The sequence below is a fragment of the Myotis nattereri genome (genome assembly GCF_964212035.1).
Source record: "Myotis nattereri genome assembly, chromosome: 1".
NCBI lineage: Eukaryota > Metazoa > Chordata > Mammalia > Chiroptera > Vespertilionidae > Myotis > Myotis nattereri.
Genome location: NC_138075.1, coordinates 12,665,511 through 12,686,347, shown reverse-complemented (window position 1 = coordinate 12,686,347; position 20,837 = coordinate 12,665,511). Strand labels below are relative to the sequence as shown.

The 20,837-nt window shown below is 38.2% G+C and overlaps 1 protein-coding gene across 1 annotated transcript in view; it reads left to right on the top strand.

The window, feature by feature from the left end:
• The window catches only part of TTC8 (tetratricopeptide repeat domain 8), a 37,690-nt gene that overhangs the window by 7,413 nt on the left and 9,440 nt on the right, over positions 1-20,837 (top strand). Inside the window, exons 2-8 of the mRNA XM_081106394.1 lie at positions 7,072-7,192; positions 7,564-7,627; positions 7,735-7,894; positions 8,094-8,183; positions 10,314-10,358; positions 14,398-14,483; positions 18,666-18,753. Of these exons, the coding sequence (XP_080962520.1) occupies positions 7,072-7,192; positions 7,564-7,627; positions 7,735-7,894; positions 8,094-8,183; positions 10,314-10,358; positions 14,398-14,483; positions 18,666-18,753 (654 nt within the window). The remainder of the gene's footprint in view (positions 1-7,071; positions 7,193-7,563; positions 7,628-7,734; positions 7,895-8,093; positions 8,184-10,313; positions 10,359-14,397; positions 14,484-18,665; positions 18,754-20,837) is intronic.

Below are 20,837 nucleotides of genomic sequence, written 5' to 3'. Positions count from 1 at the left end.
AAAGAAATTGCTTATCCTCGCATGGTGACCAGAAGGTTTACACATTGCCTGAACACATAGTAATTCTTAAATAAATATGTAGGGTATTCTTTTTTGGATTTCAGAGCTGTAGAAAGCAAGGCAAGCAAAGATCCTATTTCTGTTTCTTAGTAGATTCCTCAACAAAACACACTCAGGCATTCGACAGAAGCTATTGATATAGACATGTAAGTGTAGATGTTTTATAAATAAATTTGTTTATAAGTCTGATTTTTTACCAACGGGCTTCTATTTAATTTGGACAGAAAATACCCTGAGTTATCAGCACCTGGAACTGATATACATTACATAGTTTATTTATAAAATTTTCTCAGAGCACATTACAGTTAGAATTAATTTTTTATCTTCAGCCACCAATCCCATTGTATTTATGTGAACTAGAGGGTTTAGAGCAGTGGTTCTCAACCTTCCTAATTCCGTGACCCTTTAATACAGTTCCTCATATCGTGGTGACCCCCAATTTCATTGTTACAAATTGAACATAATTAAAGCATAGTGATTAATCACAAAAACAATATGTAATTATATATGTGTTTTCCGATGGTCTTATGCGACCCCTGTGAAAGGGTCGTTCGACCCCCAAAGGGTTCATGACCCACAGGTTGAGAACCGCTGGTTTAGAGTATGTAGATTTTCCTTTTCCTCCCAAAGTGATTAAATTCTGATATTTTAACCACCATATAAAGAAATGTTTCCTTGGTACAATTGTCAAATTATTTTTAATTTGGGAAGCTGTTGTGTCTTCATTAAATGAGCAGTTAAGATATCTTCTCAGTGCTCTAAATGAAGTTAGAGTACTTAGAATTTTCTGATCATAGAGAATTTAGTACTCTTCAGAGTATATTAGTTTTACAGAACTCCTGAGAACACTTAGGTAGAAAAATTAAAGTTAATATTTGGATTTTTATTGAGTGAGTTTGAATTCATCTACAAATACTTGGTTAGTCAGTAAGACTTTTTTATTTTAGAAACTATATTTCTTTAAAATGTTTACTACCAACAATAAAGAATTTAAATAAAAAAAAATATTTGCTATCTTCTTAATGCTTCCCAGGAACCAGGCCCTGAATTGCCGGTATCTCAGGTAAAGGCTTAGCTGCAGCCCTTAGTTTAGAGAATACTTTAATTATTATCGCTTAGTTGTTGCTATAGACTAGAACATTTGCTGCCTATCTACCTGTCGTGTTATAAAATTAGCCGTATCTAGGCATTCTATACCTTCTTATGTAACTACTATATTGCTAATGCTTTTGTGACTGTGGATGGGTAGCCTTATGGAACTCATAGAGTCTATTCAGTAAGCCCTGGTGCTTCAATAGAAATAACCGATATTGACCAGAAGGATAACAGTAAAGGAAGCAAGGGGAACCAGGACCTTAGAAAGGGAGCAAGAAGTTAGCAGAGCCTCAGGTGTCTGAAAAGACTGTGATGGGCGGGACATGTCTTGAGTAGAACAGCCCGACTCTGCTTCAGAAGGTCTTGGTTATGGACAGAGATGCTTGTCACAATGAAGAAGAGAGGAAGGGACCCTGGCCAGACAGCCACCTCTACCAAATCGACTTGGTTAGAGGTAAGGGGGTGGTGGTCAGGAGGGCGTGTTAACTGGGTAAGTTACAGCAAGTGAGGGAGAGAGGGGGTCTAGTTAGGGGAGCACCTGGCCACTGAAGCTTTTAGTCCAAGTGGGTTTCCAGGAAGTGTGAGAATAAGGAGAAGGGAGGGAAGAGCTGTAAATCAGAGAGCTTAAATATTGCCAGGTGTTTGCCCTCCCAAATGAGAGAGAATTTTAAGTGTTTTTCAGGTTAATAAGTGATTTGCACCTTATATAGGGCCCATATGGATAATCATGAAATTTTTTTAGAAGAAAGCAATATACAAAGTACTCTTATAAGAGGCTTGTGAGTGTTAAAGAGACACCATAAATAGGTTAAAATGTAGTACTCTGTTCTTTAAAAGTATGCCATTTGTCTTTGAAATGTTTATAACCAAAACTATTTTTTGCATACTATGTACAAGTCATTTAAGAATGACCTAAATTATAAATAGAGTAAGTAGTGTGTTTTTTTTGTTTTCACTAATTTTGGAAGATTTTGATTAAAATTAAAACTTCAATAATTTGCATGGTTGGCATGGTTTTAAAACTATACATGGCATTTGAAAGTTTCAAACTAGCACAGGGACTTCATGAAAGATCTGTATTTAGTATTACTTTCCTGTTATGTTACTGTAGACCTAATTATCCAGCGGATAGTGAGCTAAAAGGATAAAAAGCGGACAAGGCTGACAGGATTCTTTTGAGCTCACTATTTACACTTTTTGCCTCTCTCTTCTTTGGCACATTTTTACAACTTCAAGATAAATAAGGCTTTGCAATAATAATTCAATATTCTGTGCTTAGATTTTCACCTTCATAGCATAGACCAGTGATGGCGAACCTTTTGAGCTCGGCGTGTCAGCATTTTGAAAAACCCTAACTTAATTCTTTCTGGTTGCCATGTCACATATAGAAATTTTTTGATGTTTGCAACCATAGTAAAACAAAGCCTTATATTTTTGATATTTACTTTATATATTTAAATGCCATTTAACAAAGAAAAATCAACCAAAAAAATGAGTTCACGTGTCACCTCTGACACACGTGTCATAGGTTCGCCATCACTGGCCTAGACAGTGTCAAATGTTACTGATTTTTATGTTGTCACAATCAGGTCAGACAGACTGTTCTTAATAATAACCTAGCAGAATTGTTTCGTACATGCTTTTAACTACTGGCCTTGCATTCTGTATTAAGAGGAACTGAACAATTTAAATATGTTGCCCTCAGTCAGTATAATTTTTGCCTTTTGAAATGTTTATTTTTATAACTAAATTGGATTAACCTCACAAAAGGGAGAATGAGTCAGTATTTTCCTGATATTAGCCAACAGGTATTTGCCTCCAGAATAGTGTCCTGCAGTCTAACTCAGTTGGTGGATCCGATGGGGTTTAGTTTCACAGATAAAAAAGGAAAATATTGATGAGATAATCACTCAGTTAGATTGGGAGAATCTATGCTTTTCTTCTTTAAAAAAACTTCCGTATACATCTATTATTTTTTTGTGGACTTCACAGGACTTGCTATACATAGGTATTCAAATTATTTACATAAATTGCCTGACCCTGTCATTTTTCAACAAGTTAAACATATCTGATAAAGCTAATTTATATTGTTATTCAGATTCAAGGGGCAGTTTGGGATCATAGATTGTGCTTTATTATGCATTTTATTTTAATCACTGATTAGTTTTGAGCTTAAAAAATAATGTAAACCGGCAGAGGATTTTGGAGCTGTAAAACATACTTGGCTTTTTTCCAAAATAAATTTAAAAAAATTTGTTTAAAGCCAAAGCCCCATCTGCTGTTTTTTATTAAAATCTCAAGAATTGTTCACATTGCCAAGAGCAGTTCTTTGAATACAATCCGATGTTTAATCCAGCAGTGATATGTGAGTTTCAAGGTCATTTTTTGTTAGGATAGAAAGAAAGTCAGGAAGATTAATATCCTCAAATACTGGTGAAATTTAAAATTTAATAACAGTTTAAGTAGATTTTATTATAGAGCTTTAAATATAAAAAATTCACATCATTCTACTTAAAAATTAGATTTTAGAAATTGGAGCTCTACTTTTTTGAAAAAGTGAATTCTTATGGAATAAAATTTTAAAAAATGTTCTTATTTGGCTTCTGAAGTATTTATTCATTTGTGTAGGGAGGGAATAGTAGATTTACTTTCCTATGTTTTGCTTAGCCTAACATAAGAATATTTGCACCTCCTTAATACTTGAGAGGTTAGTAGGAAGATAGATGTCAAGAACCATGATGGCGTGAATTATGAGATAAAGTCTGGACATGAAAATAATTTAAAAATATGTGCATGGATAATTAATACCCAAATCTATATTAATAAAAGGATAATATGCTAATTAGACCAGGTCAACCGGACATCTTCCAGTTGTCCGGTCCTCCTTTTAGACAAAGCCTCATGGTGGCGGGGTCTGAGGCAGAGGTGGTTAGGGGTGATCAGGCAGGCAGTGCGAGAGGGATGTCTGACTGCCAGTTTAGGCCTGATCCCTGTGGACATCCCCCGAGGGATCCCGGATTGGAGAGGGTGCAGGCTGGGCTGAGGGACCCCTTCACCCCCCACGCAAGAATTTTGTGCACCAGGCCTCTAGTATATAAATGATACTATAATTATAAAAACTTGGCTTTTAGAAATTCCACTTAATGAGGACTCCATATCTTGGTTTTGAAGTTTCATTAGCTCCTCATCATCAGGATAAAAATTCATATACCTCACTGTGGCATACAGGGCCCATCACCTATCTGCTTCTGCCATTTTCTCCGCCTTCTTCTCTGACTGCTGCCTCAATTGGACCTGATTCTCCAACCATACTCAACTCTCTCAGAGCTGCCAAACTAGCCTGTTTCTGTCCTGTTGTTTGCTTTACCTGGCATAAGCTTTCTAGTCTTGGCCACTGAGCCAAACTGTTCTCTACTATTCCCTCTACCTCAAGGCAGCTGGGTGCCTTTCTCCCCTCAAATAGCTCCAGAATGTTGTTATTACACTTTCCCCATAACACTGCAATTCTCATGTGCTAGAACTAGGCCTACTTATCTCTGTTCCCAGGACCTGGCAAGCTGTAGGTGCTCCTGAGTTAAGTACTGGAATGAACCACTGAACCAGCAAAGCCCACCTCCTGCTTTACTGTTCCAACAGAACATGTGCAGTCCTTCTTCCTGTCCACCAGAGGGTGCTGAGCAAAGAATGCCCTGAAAAATGGAAGCCATCACCTTAGGAGCCTAAATATATCGTGAAGATAGTCTTCTTTATTCCCATTAAAATGAAAGCATGAAGATTTTTAAAAAATCTTTTCTTTAAATTTTTAAAATATATACATTCCATTTACTTTAGCCTACAAAGAAATCACAACTTTCTAATTCCTATAAGACTAGTTTCCATACCACTTGCACTGCTTTGCCTTGCCTTATATTCCAATAGGTGATGTGTTCAGGGAAGTTAGGATCCAAGTTTTATTCTCATGCTTCCTTCTCAGAACCTAGCCCAATGCTCTATTTAGGAGGTACTCCATAGATGTGGACTGACTCACTGCATGCCTCTTGGGTTCCGTGAGGACCCTTTGGACCTCTTAGTGCCTTCATGTGTTCCACTCTGAGTCCCTTTGCCTTCACTCAGCAGGTATGGTGAGCTCTAAACCGCCCAAGTTTCCCTTGCTGCTACTGCCTCTAGACCAGGGGTTCTCAACCTGTGGGTCGCGACCCCTTTGGACGACCTTTCACAGGGGTCGCCTAAGACCATCGGAAAACACATATATAATTACATACTGTTTTTGTGATTAATCACTATGTTATAATTATGTTCAATTTGTAACAATGAAAATACATCCTGCATATCAGATATTTACATGACGATTCATAACAGTAGCAAAATTACAGTTATGAAGTAGCAACGAAAATAATTTTATGGTTGGGGCTCACCACAACATGAGGAACTGTATTAAAGGGTCGCAGCATTAGGAAGGTTGAGAACCACTGCTCTAGACTATAAGTCAGCTCTATGCTGCAACTGCAAGACTTGCCTTCTCTCCATATTGTCCATAGGACAGACACCAAGCTTTGTTGTTCTCTGCTCCTCATAAAGTAGTTTTAAGTGTTTAACAAGACATAGAATTGTGCACATCTTTATATCTAATTTTTAAGGTAAAGCAAAGCTGATATTTTCTAGATTCCTTAATTTTTTCTTTTCCCCAGCCCCACTTTCTAGCAGGTTTTCTACTGGCTAGATCACATAGCAACCAAGATTGTGTTGATTAATTATTGGGAGAAGTTGATCTTAGTTAATTCAACATTTTTGAAATACTTATTGTGTAAGAAAAATCATCAAAGATGTTATTGAAAATTAAAAAATTAGCAAAGAAAAAAGCTCATTTTCTAGGGAATGGAGGGCTAAACCTATTCCCAAATAATTATAGCCTTTTTCAGATATGGTAAGTACATAATAATAGAAGCTTGAAGAGAATGCTCCGTGGGACAGACGAGAGGGAAGTAGGTTTAGAGTTGAACTATAAGGGAAGTCATCGTGAAGGACTTGATCCTGAAGGAGGAGGGCAGAAGGAGCACGGTAGGGGTATCTTCACCCATTTGTTCTCAAATTATTATTCTAGTAAAATTTCCTCTGAAGATCTTTTATCTATAAAAAGGCATGTTAGAAGGCTCACAAGCTAATTATCACACTTTTATTTATTAGGTAATTGATGTATTAGTTGTTTCATGATAAATAATGACCTTTCCTTCTTAGATCCTTGACATGGCCTTTTAAATTAGTATAATGCATTAAGTGGTAAACATGCTTAATAAAAAATCCTATATAATAAAAGGCTAATATGCAAATCAACCAAACGGCGGAATGACCAGTCACTGTGACACACTGACCAAAGGGGTAGACGATCAATGCAGGAGCTGCCACCTGGTGCTCGGTGTGCTCCCACAGGGGGAGCGCTGCTCAGCCAGAAGCTGGGTTCATGGCTGGTGATCGCAGTGGCTATGGTGGGAGCCTCTCCCGCCTCTGCGGCAGCGCTAGGGACCCCTCGGGGGATGTCCGCCTGCCAGCTTAGGCCCGCTCCCCCCTAAGCCAGCAGGCAGACATCCCCCGAGGGGTCCCGGACTGCAAGAGGGCACAGGCCGGGCTGAGGGATCTCCCCTCCACCAGTGCACTAATGTTGTGCACCAGGCCTCTAGTCTATAATAATAAAAGCATAATATGCTAATTAGACCTAACATCCTTCCAGATGACCTTCTGGACGAAGCCGGGGCTATGAGGGCCGAGGCAAGCTGCTGCAGCTACGAGAGCCGAGCCCCTTGCACGAATTTTGTGCATTGGGCCTCTAGTTAGATAATAATAAAGGATGGCTGGCTTCTGCAAGCTTTGCAGTACTTCTAATGCTGTTTAATATGTGCTTATTTTATCCATGCTTTGTAGGCAGCTTGGATTTTGAAAGCACGAGCACTAACTGAAATGGTATATATCGATGAAATCGATGTAGACCAGGAAGGAATTGCGGAAATGATACTGGACGAAAATGCTATTGCTCAAGTTCCACGTAAGTGTTGGTTTTTCAATTAAGTAAATGAAATGCCATTAGGAGGAGAAAATCTTGTGTTTACAAAATATGTAGTCAGGTATAGCATGTTTAAAAAATTCTTACGGCACACCAGTTGAAAATCACTGCTGTAAGCCTTTGCTGAGTGGGTTAATACTACTTACCTGACAGACTTAGTGTGAAGATTAAATATGATAACATAAGTAACCTGATAGACACTCAATAAATATTAGTTTCAAACATATTTCCCTAAAATATATTTCCTGTTATGAATGTCTTTTGCACCAGCACATTTCTAAAAATTCATTAGCTGACAGTCTTTACAGTTATATAAATCATACATAAGTTGAATTCGCTGTCTCATCTCATAGGCCCTGGAACATCCTTGAAACTCCCTGGAACTAATCAGACAGGAGGGCCTAGTCCAGCCATCAGGTATGTGTTTCTGTTTCATACCCTCTGCCACTAAATATGGTCCAGATCGTTAGAGACTCTTCCTTTATTGATCTTCTTTGTATTTGAACCATTTACAATCGTCACAGGCCAATCACTCAAGCGGGAAGACCCATTACAGGTTTCCTTAGACCCAGCACACAGAGTGGCAGGCCAGGCACCATGGAGCAGGCCATTCGAACGCCCAGGACCGCCTACACGGCTCGCCCTGTCACCAGCTCGTCCGGAAGATTCGTCAGGCTGGGCACGGTGAGCTGTCAGAGCCTGGCACTGCCGAAGTAACATTATGTAACATCACTTTGCACTGTTGTTATAGTGGAGAATTATATGGAAGGTTTTTAAAGGCGATTCTTTTTAATTATGTTGCCTTTATAATTTTTCTGCATAAGTTTTAATTTGTGTTTCAAGAGAAGGTTTTCTATTTCTTGTTTTATCATTTTCTCCATAGGCTTCCATGCTTACAAGTCCGGATGGACCTTTTATAAATCTGTCTAGACTGAATTTAACAAAATATGCCCAGAAACCTAAATTGGCAAAGGTATGTACTTCAAATTATGTTAGGAAGTTATATTAGAAGTATTATCGTAATAACATTGTAGGAACTGGATACAAATTTGTGAAGGAAAGGCCATGTTTTTATTGAAAAGGGTATGTTTAATTATTATAGATGTAAAATTCCTCTTAGTCTGGAGTTAAGGAAAGTCAGTCAGAAATAAAGCGTATACAGTGTACTGTTATTATAGGAAATTCTTTTTTTTTTCCTTATAAAGAACAGTAACGTAGAGCAAGGAAAGCAGATACGCAGCAGCATCTTCAGGGAGTGAAGCTAAGGAGGTCACCTCTATGTGTGTGTATTTTTTTTTTTTTCTTTTTCAGCTTGGCCAATTCTCAGAAAAATGATTTTCTATCCTTGAGGATTTTAGGACTGTCAAAAAGAAGATTAAAAAAATATACTCCTTCTAATTAGTATTTAATCAGGCGTCTCAATAAGGATTACTCAAGCCAGACAGTGGCAAGCCAAGTACATTAGTAATTCTAACTACTCAAAGATTAAATGCTCCTTTAAATTAAAGAAGGAGCGACGGAGGGAGGGAGGGAATGGGGGAGGGAGAGGGAGAGAGCCCATGACCTTTCCAGTATAAAAATACTTGGAGGTGAGTGTGGAATAATTCAGGGCTAGGAGCACTTATCTTCTGGAAACTGGTTTAAGCCTAGCTCGGATTTTTAACTGTAATCTCTGTGAATTCTGTACATGAGCCCTGAGCTCATTCCTAATTTCAATTTCAATGGCATTTAACGTATTTGCTAAATATCAAACACTCTAGGAAACTGAAATGGATACGAGCTATACAGATTTAGAGTTTAAACCAGGAAGAGAAATGCTAGTAGGTAGAAAGGGACTCAGGTTAGAACAGTGCTGCTGATATTTTCCCAAGTGCTTATTTGCAGTCCCGCCAGCTTCATAGCAGAACCATGAAGCTTTGCTCATTTCCCTTTCTGTTGTGAGAGTGGCGTGTTAGGAGCAGCCCGGGTGGAATGTCTGGTTCCTTCCTTTTCAGGCCGTTTACTTGGGGTGGCTGGATGGCTAGGCGACACCTTTGCTGTTTCCTAACCACGAAGTCCAGTGAGCGGAGGCATTTCCCACAGTTCACTCCTGATGCTTGCAGGACAGACCTGTCTGTGTTACTAGATTTAGACTGAGCTAGATTTTGTACATTTTTAGTACAAGATGCCAGGTTTTTCTGTCTTTGGTCCCCAACTTGCTTGACTCCTCAGAACTCATTTCTAATGTTGGCCTATTGCTTGGGGTGTCTGTGTGACTCGACTCCCTGGCACTGTCTCAGGTGTTGTGCCTTCTTTTTCATGGCAGCGGTAACACCAGCTGCATTTTGAACTTTTTTTTCTTTTTCTGCATAACAGAACAAATGGAAAGGTACATATGGTTTTTTAAAGAAAGACCTTGTTCTGATGTTTTGTTGTTGTTTCCAAGTCTTCTCTGTTAATAACCTTGATATCTTCCAGGGGTCCCAACCTCTTTGCAAGTGCAAATAATGTTGTTATGGACAGATGTAGTCCTACCAACAGATAATCCAGTAAATGCTTATTTATCCACATGAGCTGGGTGAAGGATTAAAATAATGGCTCCCAGCCCTGGTTGCCCATTAGAGTCATCTGAATAATAAGCAACCCCCCACCCCTCCCACACACACTTTACCCTTAAACTCTACTCTGTTTCAGAAGAAATGTCCAGATTTTCCTATGTCTAAAGTGTTATTATTAATAATATCATAATCAATGTGTAATATATGTAAAGTGTGTCAAAATGGGGTGAATCTGTTTTTTTTTTGGCAGTCCTAGTGTCTTTCCCCCCCATTTATCTCTTTCTAATAAAATAGTATGTACAATATGAAAAAAATGTTCAGTTGTTTGAGCTTTCCAGATTGTACTCTGTAAAAGACAGGAATTAGTTGTAAATAGCCATATTTTGTAGTGGGTAATTGTGACAAATGATGGATTGACACATTATTTATAAATCCCAGGCACTGTAGAGTACCTTCTTATTCTGGTTCAATCCAGCTGTTGTCAGAACTGCCTGAGTTTTGATATAATAATAGAGTGCTTTTGTTAAAATAAAATCTAATGTATTTTGGCATTTTTTTCTTTGTAGGCTTTGTTTGAGTATATCTTTCATCATGAAAATGATGTGAAGACTGTAAGTTTTGAATTCATGCTTTTTTCTCTTATTTTAAGTTTTCTGACTTTGGGGATTTAAATTCTGAAATGTTCTGCTTCCTACCTTTCTTACCTTATAAACAGATCGAATTATTAAAGATTGGAGAATTACTAATATCTTCAAACCCACTGGATGGAGTTTTCATCTGCTAACTCCCAGAACATATACACTACTTTATAGGACGTGTAATTCAGCAATTTGTTTTGTTTTTATTTAGTAAAACCGCGAATTGTTCCTCTGTTTCCCCTTTTATTCATTAGTTTAATTATTTTTTTAAAAATATATTTTATTGATTTTTTACAGAGAGGAAGGGAGAGGAATAGAGAGTCAGAAACATTGATGAGAGAAAAACATCGATCAGCTGCCTCCTGCACATCTCCTACTGGGGATGTGCCCACAACCAAGGCACATGCCCTTGACCGGAATCGAACCTGGGACCCTTCAGGCCGCAGGCTGACGCTCCATCCACCGAGCCAAACTGGCCAGGGCTAGTTTACTTATTGATTTGTTACTTGATTGGGCTATCCTTTGAACCAGTAATTACTGAGTATCTATGCATTGATACTATGATGTGTGCTAGGAGTACTGAGAAAGACAGAATCCCTGTATCTATTTTCCACTGGTATGGGCTTGCCACATTATAATTCTGTGCTGGATCAGATTGTTCCATTAAAATGTCATTGTATTTTATTTTTATTTTTTAAAATATATTTTTATTGCTTTCAGAGAGGAAGGGAGAGGGAGAGAGGTAGAAACATCAGTGATGAGAGAGAAAATCATTGATCGGCTGCTTCCTGCACACCCCCAACTGGGGATTGAGCCCACATCCTGTTATTTTCTGAATGGAAGAAGAATTTAAATAATGAACCAGAAGCATTCTTTTTTTTTTTTTTTTTAAATGAATGTTTTGCAACTTAGCTGGGAAAAAAGGGAAATTTGTTTTTCAACATGCAAGAAATCAGAGGTGCTATTATACTGGTTACTTGGGTGGCCTCCAAATTTCTTTGTAAATAAATTATTTCACACAAATTTAGAAAATATTAGATAAATACTGTAAAATGGTATTTAAATGTCAAGAAAAATCAAGTTGATCTTCTATGGAAAACTATATTTGAATTCTTAATACTTTTTCCATTTGTGGGGGAAGCCAATATTAACAAATCTAGAATGGCATGTGAGTTGGTGATTCTGTATTTGTCTATAGACAGATATGGAGAATACTGTAGATAACTTTAGAGAATATTATGAAGTGATATTTCACTGTTAAGGAGAAGTAAAGTTGTCCTATGGAAACTGTTTGTCTGCCTTGGAGTTCTTAACATCTTCCCTCTTCCCCTCCCTTTTTGGGGCAATTTGACAGCATTGACAAAATAAAGTTGGTGATTCAGGAATCTTTATTTCCAAAAGCTCTTTAATTTCATCATCCTGAAGTTGTCACAACTGTAACAATAGTGAAAGGATGACTCCTCTTTTTTTTTTTTTTAACATTAGTGGTTGGAGCACTATTAGGAAATCAATTGGGGTGCTCAGTTAGACATTTCAACAACCATTAGGATGTGTAGATCTGCTGAAGACTCTGCATATGGACTTCTATACACTTATGGCTTTTATTTATGATCTTCTGAACAATTGATATTGAGATTCTGTATTGGTTAAATGATTCAAAGATCCTTAAATAAATAAATATATATATATATATATATATATATATATATATATATATAATCATTTATTTTTAAAAATTGGAACATTAGCTTGATGATTGCCAGAGGGGAGGGGGTTTAGGGGACTGGGTAAAAAAGTTGAAGGATTTGAGAAGTTCAAATTGGTATTACAAAATAGTCATGGGGATGTTAAGTTCAGCGTAGGGAATATAGTCAATGATATTGCAATGACTATATATGGTGCCAGGTGGGTACTAGAAATATTGGAGGAGTACTTTGTAGAGTATATGTGATTGACTAACCACTACGCTATAAACTTGAAACTAAGACAAAAAAATATTGAATATAAACTGTAATTAAAAATAAATAAATAATTGGGACTTTAAAGAAATAATATAGGTTTTCTGTCACCACTTTAAAATTTAAAATTGTTAATATGAATCTTATTACTATAATTTGTTTGGTGTTTAAGTTATTTTCAACATAAATTAGAAATAAAGAATAGGATTAGGTAAATCAATAAACAATTCTTCAGGGCCTCTTAGCACAGCAAGAGAGATGTGTAAGAAGGGATGCCTGTCCTCAGGGGACTTGGGGCCCTTTCGAAATGGTCACCAATGGTTTTGTCTAGTGCAGCCTCCGTCTTCCTATGAAGAATGATAATTTAAATGTATATCTTTATTATTTTATTCTATATCAATAATTCATATTAATTTCCTTCATTGGGTTAGCACAAACATGGAGATCCTTCTTAGGAGGACTTGTTTCAGGGCCGTATGTGAGTGTAAATCAGTAGCCTGGAATAAGCACCGAATCCTGTCTTGGAAAGTTAGAAAATGTAAAGAAGTTAGAAGGACGTTTTTCTGAAAACAGAAGTCATTAGATTAAACATGAGAATGAATCTGATCTATTTGCTGGAAGAGATCTTATAAAGATTGTTAAAATTAATATATGCAGATATTTACAGTACACCCCTGAATTTAGCTGATTGAAAACATGTTTTTCTAGTATTTCCAGGGATAATGCTAATTGAAGTTACACTTTTTCCATCATTTTTTGCTTTTTCCATCATTTTTATTTCTGACTTGGGGAAAAAAGAAAAATAAGCATATGAAAGTTATATGTGTCTTGTTTTTGAATATCTATGGCTTTCAAGTAGAGGTGTTGATTTTTCAAGTCAATTAGAACCCCACCACTTTTTAAAAAAATAAATAGTTTGCATATTTAAAAGTTTCCCCTGGAGCAAGAGAAGATGGGAAACACAAAGAAATGTTATTAGTTTTGCAGTAGGAGAGCCAAGGAATATTTTTGGCATTTATTTCAGAAAAAGGTTAATATTAAGACATGGACAATAATATGGGATATATTCTGAGATAACAGAACTGAAAACCTAAGTTCCTTTAACTGAAGTGTTGGCCATCATTACACTAACACTGTTTAACGAATAAAAGTTTTTCAACCTTGAGAGAAAGAACAATAAGTATTACTTGAAAAAAATCAGAATTCTCTTTTAACTAATAACCTGAGTTTTTATTCACCAAATCTTTGCATGAGCTTCAAATTCCTATGAGCTTCAAATCTGTGTAAAGATTGATTTGCTTTTCTCTTATCCAAATGGTTTCCACTGCCTCTACATAAAATTCTCATTCCTGTTTAGTCATTCCTTGCCAAATCTTGAGTAAACACTAGAAGGAACAAGCTAGAAGACACGAGAGAGATGGGAGAAACACACGTAAAATATGAAAGCAACTAGGGGGATTTTTTTCAGTCTGCAGCAAAGGAAAGTCTGACCTTTGGAGTTATTGGAATGTGAGGTGATGTCAGAATAATGGAATGGAGGTTTTTGAAGATGGTCGTTACCCCAGTACCCCAGCTTCTTCATGATCCTGTTTTCCAAACCGCTTTCTATCTGCTTCCTTGATCTTTTTCTGTTTCTCGGTGTCTCTTTATTAAAGTGGAGCCTGCAGTTGGGCCAGGCCAACACCCCAAAGGTTTGACTGACACTGAATTGGGAGGCATTTTGGATCATTAGACAGTTGATAAATGGTGGAAACGTATGGATTTTTGAAATACCACTTTTGTGCCTTGTATATTAAAATTGTATTCAAATATGTTGTACATCTGCTTTCCGTTAAGCACTGTTTACTTGTCATCTGCTGTCAGCCCTCTGGTCTGGAATTGATTATTTGGGGAAAATTCCTGGGGCCATCTGGAAACAGGAGCAACTTGAGTTGCTGTCTGATTTCTAATGCATGCTTTGATTGATGCAAATTATATGGTTGATTTCATTATTTATTGTTTCTGTTTGTTGTTAGAAGAGAAAAATCCTAACCTAAAATGACTTGTTTTCCAAGGCCTTGGATCTGGCTGCCCTTTCCACAGAGCATTCTCAGTACAAGGACTGGTGGTGGAAAGTGCAGATTGGAAAATGTTACTACAGGTAAAATTTGGATTATTTGTGAAGGGCTTAGAAGTGGCAACATATTTTAGAGTCTTAAACCTGATAATTTTGGGGGTTGGGGGTGAGAGACAGATTTTTCTCATGAAGAAATATCTTTGGCTTACTTGAGAAAGCATTTACTGAGCTATCACAGGGTGGCACAAAGAACTGACACCTTTAGAATAATATGATTTTAGCCCAGCAAGGATGGCTCAGTGGTTGAGCATCAACCTATGAACCAAGAGGTCACCCATCCTATTCCCGGTCAGGGCACATGCCCGGGTTGCAGCTCGATCCCTGGTGTAGGGCGTGCAGGAGACAGCTGATTGATGATTCTCTCTCATCACTGATGTTTCTATCTCTCTCTCCCTCTCCTTTCCTCCCTGAAATCAACATCCTATATAATAAAAGGCTAATATGCAAATCGACCAAACAGCGGAACAACTGGTAGCTATGATGCGCACTGACCACCAGGGGGCAGACGCTCAACGCAGGAGCTGCCCCCTGGTGGTCAGTGCGCTCCCACAGGGGGAGCACCGCTCAGCCAGAAGCCCTGAGTCAGGCTCACTGCTGGTGAGTGCAGCGGTGGTGGCGGGAGCCTCTCCTGCCTCTGCGGCAGCGCTACGGATGTCTGACTGATGGCTTAGGCCCGGTCCCCATGGTTCAGTTGGACATCCCTTGAGGGCTCCTGGACTGCAGAAGGGCGCAGGCCAGGCTGAGGGACCACCCCGCCGCCTGACCCTCCCCCCTCCCCCCCAGTGCACAAATTTCGTGTACCGGGCCTCTAAAAAATATATATATATATATACATATATATACACACACACATACATACATACATACATACATACATATAACAAAGTGAAACAAGGTAAACTGGTTACTGTGCCCATTCTTCAGTTCTTTAGTTTTCAAGCAGATACTGTGAGGAAAAGGAACTATATAAATGGAACCAAAGGGCTGCTTTTTCTTTTAAAACTACTTTCTGTTTAGATATTTCACATAGAACTCTAAAGTATTTTTTCCTGTTGTTAGATTGAGGAAGTATTTTGTGTTAAAAGGTAATTTTAGATCATTGTAACATTAAACTCAGGAATATAATTCCTGAAGACAGACTTGAAATCTTGAGCTTCTGAGCAAGACCTTTAGAAATCTTTAATAATTAAAGATCAGCACAACTCAGATTCCTTCTGCCATCCATTTAGGATGGCATTTAAATGAGTGTACTTTTTCATATTATCGTTCTCTGTTCCTTAATAGGTTCTTATCTTTATTATGGCTATAATGTTCACTCATTCATTCACTCTCCTGTTAGATATAGTTTCTTCCTTTAAATGATAGTTTCTTACAGGCCAGTGGGGAGAGAGGACAGTAAACAACAGTAAGCCCGGATCCCACTGTGATAGAAGCAGGCGCAGGTGCAGTGGGAACCTAGAGACATCTCCTAATTTCAACTGGGGAGGCCAAGGATGGATGGACTACCAGGCGATGTAGCCCCAAACTGACTTCCGTCTTTTTGCAGAAAAGTTCTGGTCCTTCCTCTGCAGTAGCTTTCACAGTTGCTCCCTTACTATCCAGTCCCACCCCTGCCCTCATTCTGGCATTTAGTGCATTTGCTTGAATTATTACATTAGCTTCTTACCTGAATTGTCTGCTACTACACACCCACACACACACACACACACACACACACTGAGTGGACAGATTTTTATGACCACCCCATCAGTACTTCATTGACACTTGCAGAAACACTGAATATTGAAAACTTCCTAAGCAAATACTCTCAAGGTTTTATTATTATTATTTGCATAACTATTTCACTTCATTGTACTGATGGGGTGGTCATAATAATCTGGCCACTCAGTGTGTGTGTGTATTTTTTTTTTTTGCCTCCATCAGTCTTTCCTACTGTCCATGTACTGTTGTGAAAGCACAGCTCTTGGCTTCTCTGGCTAACTTTCGTTACCTTTAGAATGAAGGTCTTGTCTCAGGCTGCACGTTTGCCCGCCTCTCCCATTCCTAATTGTGTCCTCCTTTTCAGCTAAGCCAGGACAACTTGGCATCCCCACCATGCTCTGCACTCTCCTGCCTGTGTGCTGATTCTGGTAGTTTGCTTTTGTCTGAAATGTCCCCTCCCCCTCACCTCTTGGTCAAAATCTTGTCTGTTGCGTCCTCCCTGAAACTGCATTGGTCCGCTCCTCCTCTGAGCTCTCTAAGCACCTTTGGTTCTCATTGCCATGATACGAAGTTTACCTGTGAGCGTGTTTTACTTCAGTCTTTATTGGTGCCTTTGGGACATGGTTGTTACCTTCACCTTTGCGTCTCCTTATCATCATGAAATGTGCATGCAGTCAGTGCTTGATAATTATTGAATTAAATTGCTAAGGAAACGTTGGCAGTTGGTGGGGATTATCTCTGGACTCTGACTCTGATATTGGCCTGTGTTCATGAATTTGACTGATGTTTTCATTACACTTGCTGTGTACATGGCCCACTCCATTTCCTTTGCACAGGAACCCAGATGGTACATCCCTTTTGATAGTACTGGAAGAAGTGAGCTCTAAGGATGCAGTAATAAAATACTTCCTTTTCTTTGGTTTCTGGGTATCTCAATATCTCTGATTGCTTTTTTTTAAAAAATTGGTTTATGCTTCCATCTCCTTGCTTTTTTTTTTTTTAAGCTATTTCTGTATTCATATTTTTGTTTATATGTGTCTTTTTGCTGTAATCCCTTTTCAATCATTTTTGGAAAGAGACAACTTACTAGATAAAAATATACAGACTCTCGTGGATAATGAGGTGTTCTTGGAAGTCAGTGATGAACTTCAGCCACGTGTTTCAGACTTGCACGTTTAGTTCAAGTTATGTATATAAATATGCTGTTTGCCAGAACTTCTAGCGTCTTTGGTAAAATTTTAATAACTACACCTTGTAAAAGTTGTGAGATCTTTGAAGAGGTGGGGGCTTCTGTTGTATCATATATCCTCTAACTTTAGGCCATTTTTTTTGTGTGTGGGGGTCACTTTTAACCCCTTTAATCCTGTGTCTTCCAATAGCTATTAGGGTATAGCCACACCAATGCTTGAGGCTTAGGTTAGGAAAGAGATCAAAGCTATCTTTTCTAGCCTTTAAGTGAAAGCAGCACAGTGGAACATACTGTGTGTTGTCCTGACTTTATTTCACAAAATAAGAGCAATATTAAAGTGCCTAAGTAGCTCTTAGAGGGCTCGGGGTGGGGAGGCGGAGGGAGTAGTTATAAGAAAGCCCAACAAACCTGTTAAAGACAGGCTGCGTATGCTGTAATGATTGAGTTAGTGGTAACGAAATATTTCTCGGGCAGAAGAGGTGGGGATTGACACCAGGACAGTTACAGTTAAACAAGGAACAAATCTCACAGTGGGAGGCCAGGACAGTCGGCATCAGACACCAAAAGAGGAAAAGAAAATGTTTCTAGAATAACAAAATGGCATAACTCAAGTGGCAATTACTACTTACATCAAAATTGTTTAAAAACGGTTTTAAAATTTGGATTTTTGTCTCAGAGCAAATGACGGTTTCTAAGAAAGGGCATCCTTTAGCTCTTCCAGTAAAATAGAGACTCTAAGCATTTATCCAGGTCACTTGCCATATGTCCCGCTGGTCATAAGCTCTCTGGGCGGTGAACCCGTATGACCCGGCTCACCAGCAGCTCTTGGTCCTGCTGTGACTAGACTGCAGCAGACTACACAGCATTTGAGGGTTAGATAGACAGTGACTATGGGACTAGACAATGTTTTACTAAACTATGCAAACTACGTGCTAATATTAATATGTGTGTGGGGGGGCATTACCTTCTTTTTACGTGCTTACTCTTTTTTTTTTTTTATTGATTTTTTACAGAGAGGAAGGGAGAGGGATAGAGAGTTAGAAACATCGATGAGAGAGAAACATCGATCAGCTGCCTCCTGCACATCCCCCACTGGGTATGTGCCCGCAACCAAGGTACATGCCCTTGACTGGAACCGAACCCGGGACCCTTGAGTCCACAGGCCGACGCTCTATCCATTGAGCCAAACCGGTCAGGGCTACGTGCTTACTCTTAATAGATGTAATTTGTCTCTATCCAAAGCCTTTAGGGGATGAATGCATATTAGAGTATTTATTTTTAAGATGCATGCCTAATTTTTTAATGGCTTTTCTTAGGTTAGGAATGTATCGTGAAGCAGAAAAGCAGTTTAAATCAGCTCTGAAGCAGCAGGAAATGGTAGATACATATCTCTACTTGGCAAAGGTAAGTGTTCCCAATCTGAGTGGAATCTGCCTCCTCAGAACTGTGTAAATTCTGGCCAGCGCATGGGGAGAGTTGCTAGGTTCTTCAGGAATATTTTGGCAAGCTAATATGTTCAGACTTAACTTATTTTTCTTTTTAGCAAGGGAGAATGTGAAACCATATAGAGAAGAACCATTTCGGGAGAAATTGATGGCCATGAAAAAGATTTGAAAGATTGCCCATTAGAGCAGAAGAAAATATCACGGGCTTACCACTCCTATGGGTGCAGGCTCCATAGAGGCCCCCCCCCCTTTTTTTTTTTTACAACACAGTCTCCCACCTAAGCAGACTGTGTAAAACAGGGGTTGTTCTTATATAGGTCCTTTACTTCTTGGCTCTGCCGTAATAACAAAAACAATATTTTCCCTGTATGGACCACCTACTCAGTGTAAGGAATTGTATCAGGTCTGTTCCATACACATTTAATTTAACCCCTACAGCAACTCCACAAGGTTATTATTTCCTTTCTGCTCTTAAGGAAAAGGAGATCCAGGAGGGTCAGTGAGATTTCAGGGTCACCTGGCTGTTGAGAGCCAGCATTCAGACCCAGGACTTTCTGATTCCGGAGCCTACTCCCTGCCTCATCGTGCCATCGTGCCACAGCAGAAGTGAGGGCACTCCTAGAATTTTCAGTATTGGGGTAAAGTTACTTCTTGACCCTCACCAAGGCTACTTTAAACGAAACATTTGATGAATTGGTGGCTGTGATGTCATCGTGCCGTACCTCTAAGAATTTTTTCAATTGAAAAGTGTGGTGAAGGAGGTTGAAAAGAAGATGAGCTATACATGGAAGTGCTACTACGTCGTAAATAGGTATTAAACGTTAGCATATTGAAAGAAAACAAATGTAAGCTGTGTTATGAACTTAGTGTGCTAATCTTAGTGCGTGTACAGTGGTTCCAAACACGATTGAACTGTCTGGTACCTAAATCTACTGCACCTTATATATTAAACTTCAACTCTTAAAGAAGTTACTAAGAATCACAGTAGACTTAAACTTTTCTGACAACTTGAAATGAAAATTCAGGTCATACTATTTAACTACTGTCTTGTTGATAATCACTTGCCACATGGTTAAAAGATGTACTTTTAATTTTAACTATGTTAACTATATGGTTTGACTTATTTTTCCATAAATTAATTTGTTTAAATCCATTGTCTGCATGACTCTATACAGGTAAAATTTACTTATTTTTTTAATATATGAAGGAATGATTGTTAAGTAATAGGGATCAGCAGATTTTAGGAACAGAATTATTTCTTACAATTCTAGATGGTTAATTTAAAAATAATTAGTCAATTTTTATATTACTTAGCATATTAAATTATATAATTTATTCAATTTTAAAAAGAAGTTAAAAATATATAAGGTAAAAGTTGAAAAATTTTTCACCCATACTTTCTCGCTAGTCTTATATTTCGGTAATAAACACTGTAAACAGTTTTCTGTGTATCTATTTGGGCCTCTTCAAAGCACAAACTAGCTGTGGAGGAAGAAATAGAGGACCCATGGTCATGAAGGAAAAAAGCCATAATCTTATGTTTCTATACATAAAATAATTCTCTGATTTAGAGATTCCTTTCATATTCTCTATGTGGGTTATTCATGCTAATATCCTGATTGCTAATTAAATGAAAGCCATCAAGTGCCAACTCTCTCAACAGCCTGACCACACTCCTCACAAATCTGTTTCCCCTCTATTTCTGAGGGTCCTTTTCCAAAACCACCGTCTCCACAACGTCTCCCCTGCTGCTCTTTCTCAGAGCCTGTTCCCTTCTTTCTCCAGTGTTTTCAATTTCAGTCTCATAATTGATTCTTTTGGCCAACCTGTAGACATATTCATGTCTTCTATCCTAAAAAGAGTTCCGCCTGATCTTTGTCTACTCACTGCTCCATCTTTGTGACAATAATAAGCCCACAATAAGCATTTGTTGAAGGAATAAATGAATGAATGCTTCATATACAGCATGTGAAGATAAAATGATAACATCATTATTGGAAATCCTACACAATTTTTACTGTAATATCTAGGAGATAATTTGTT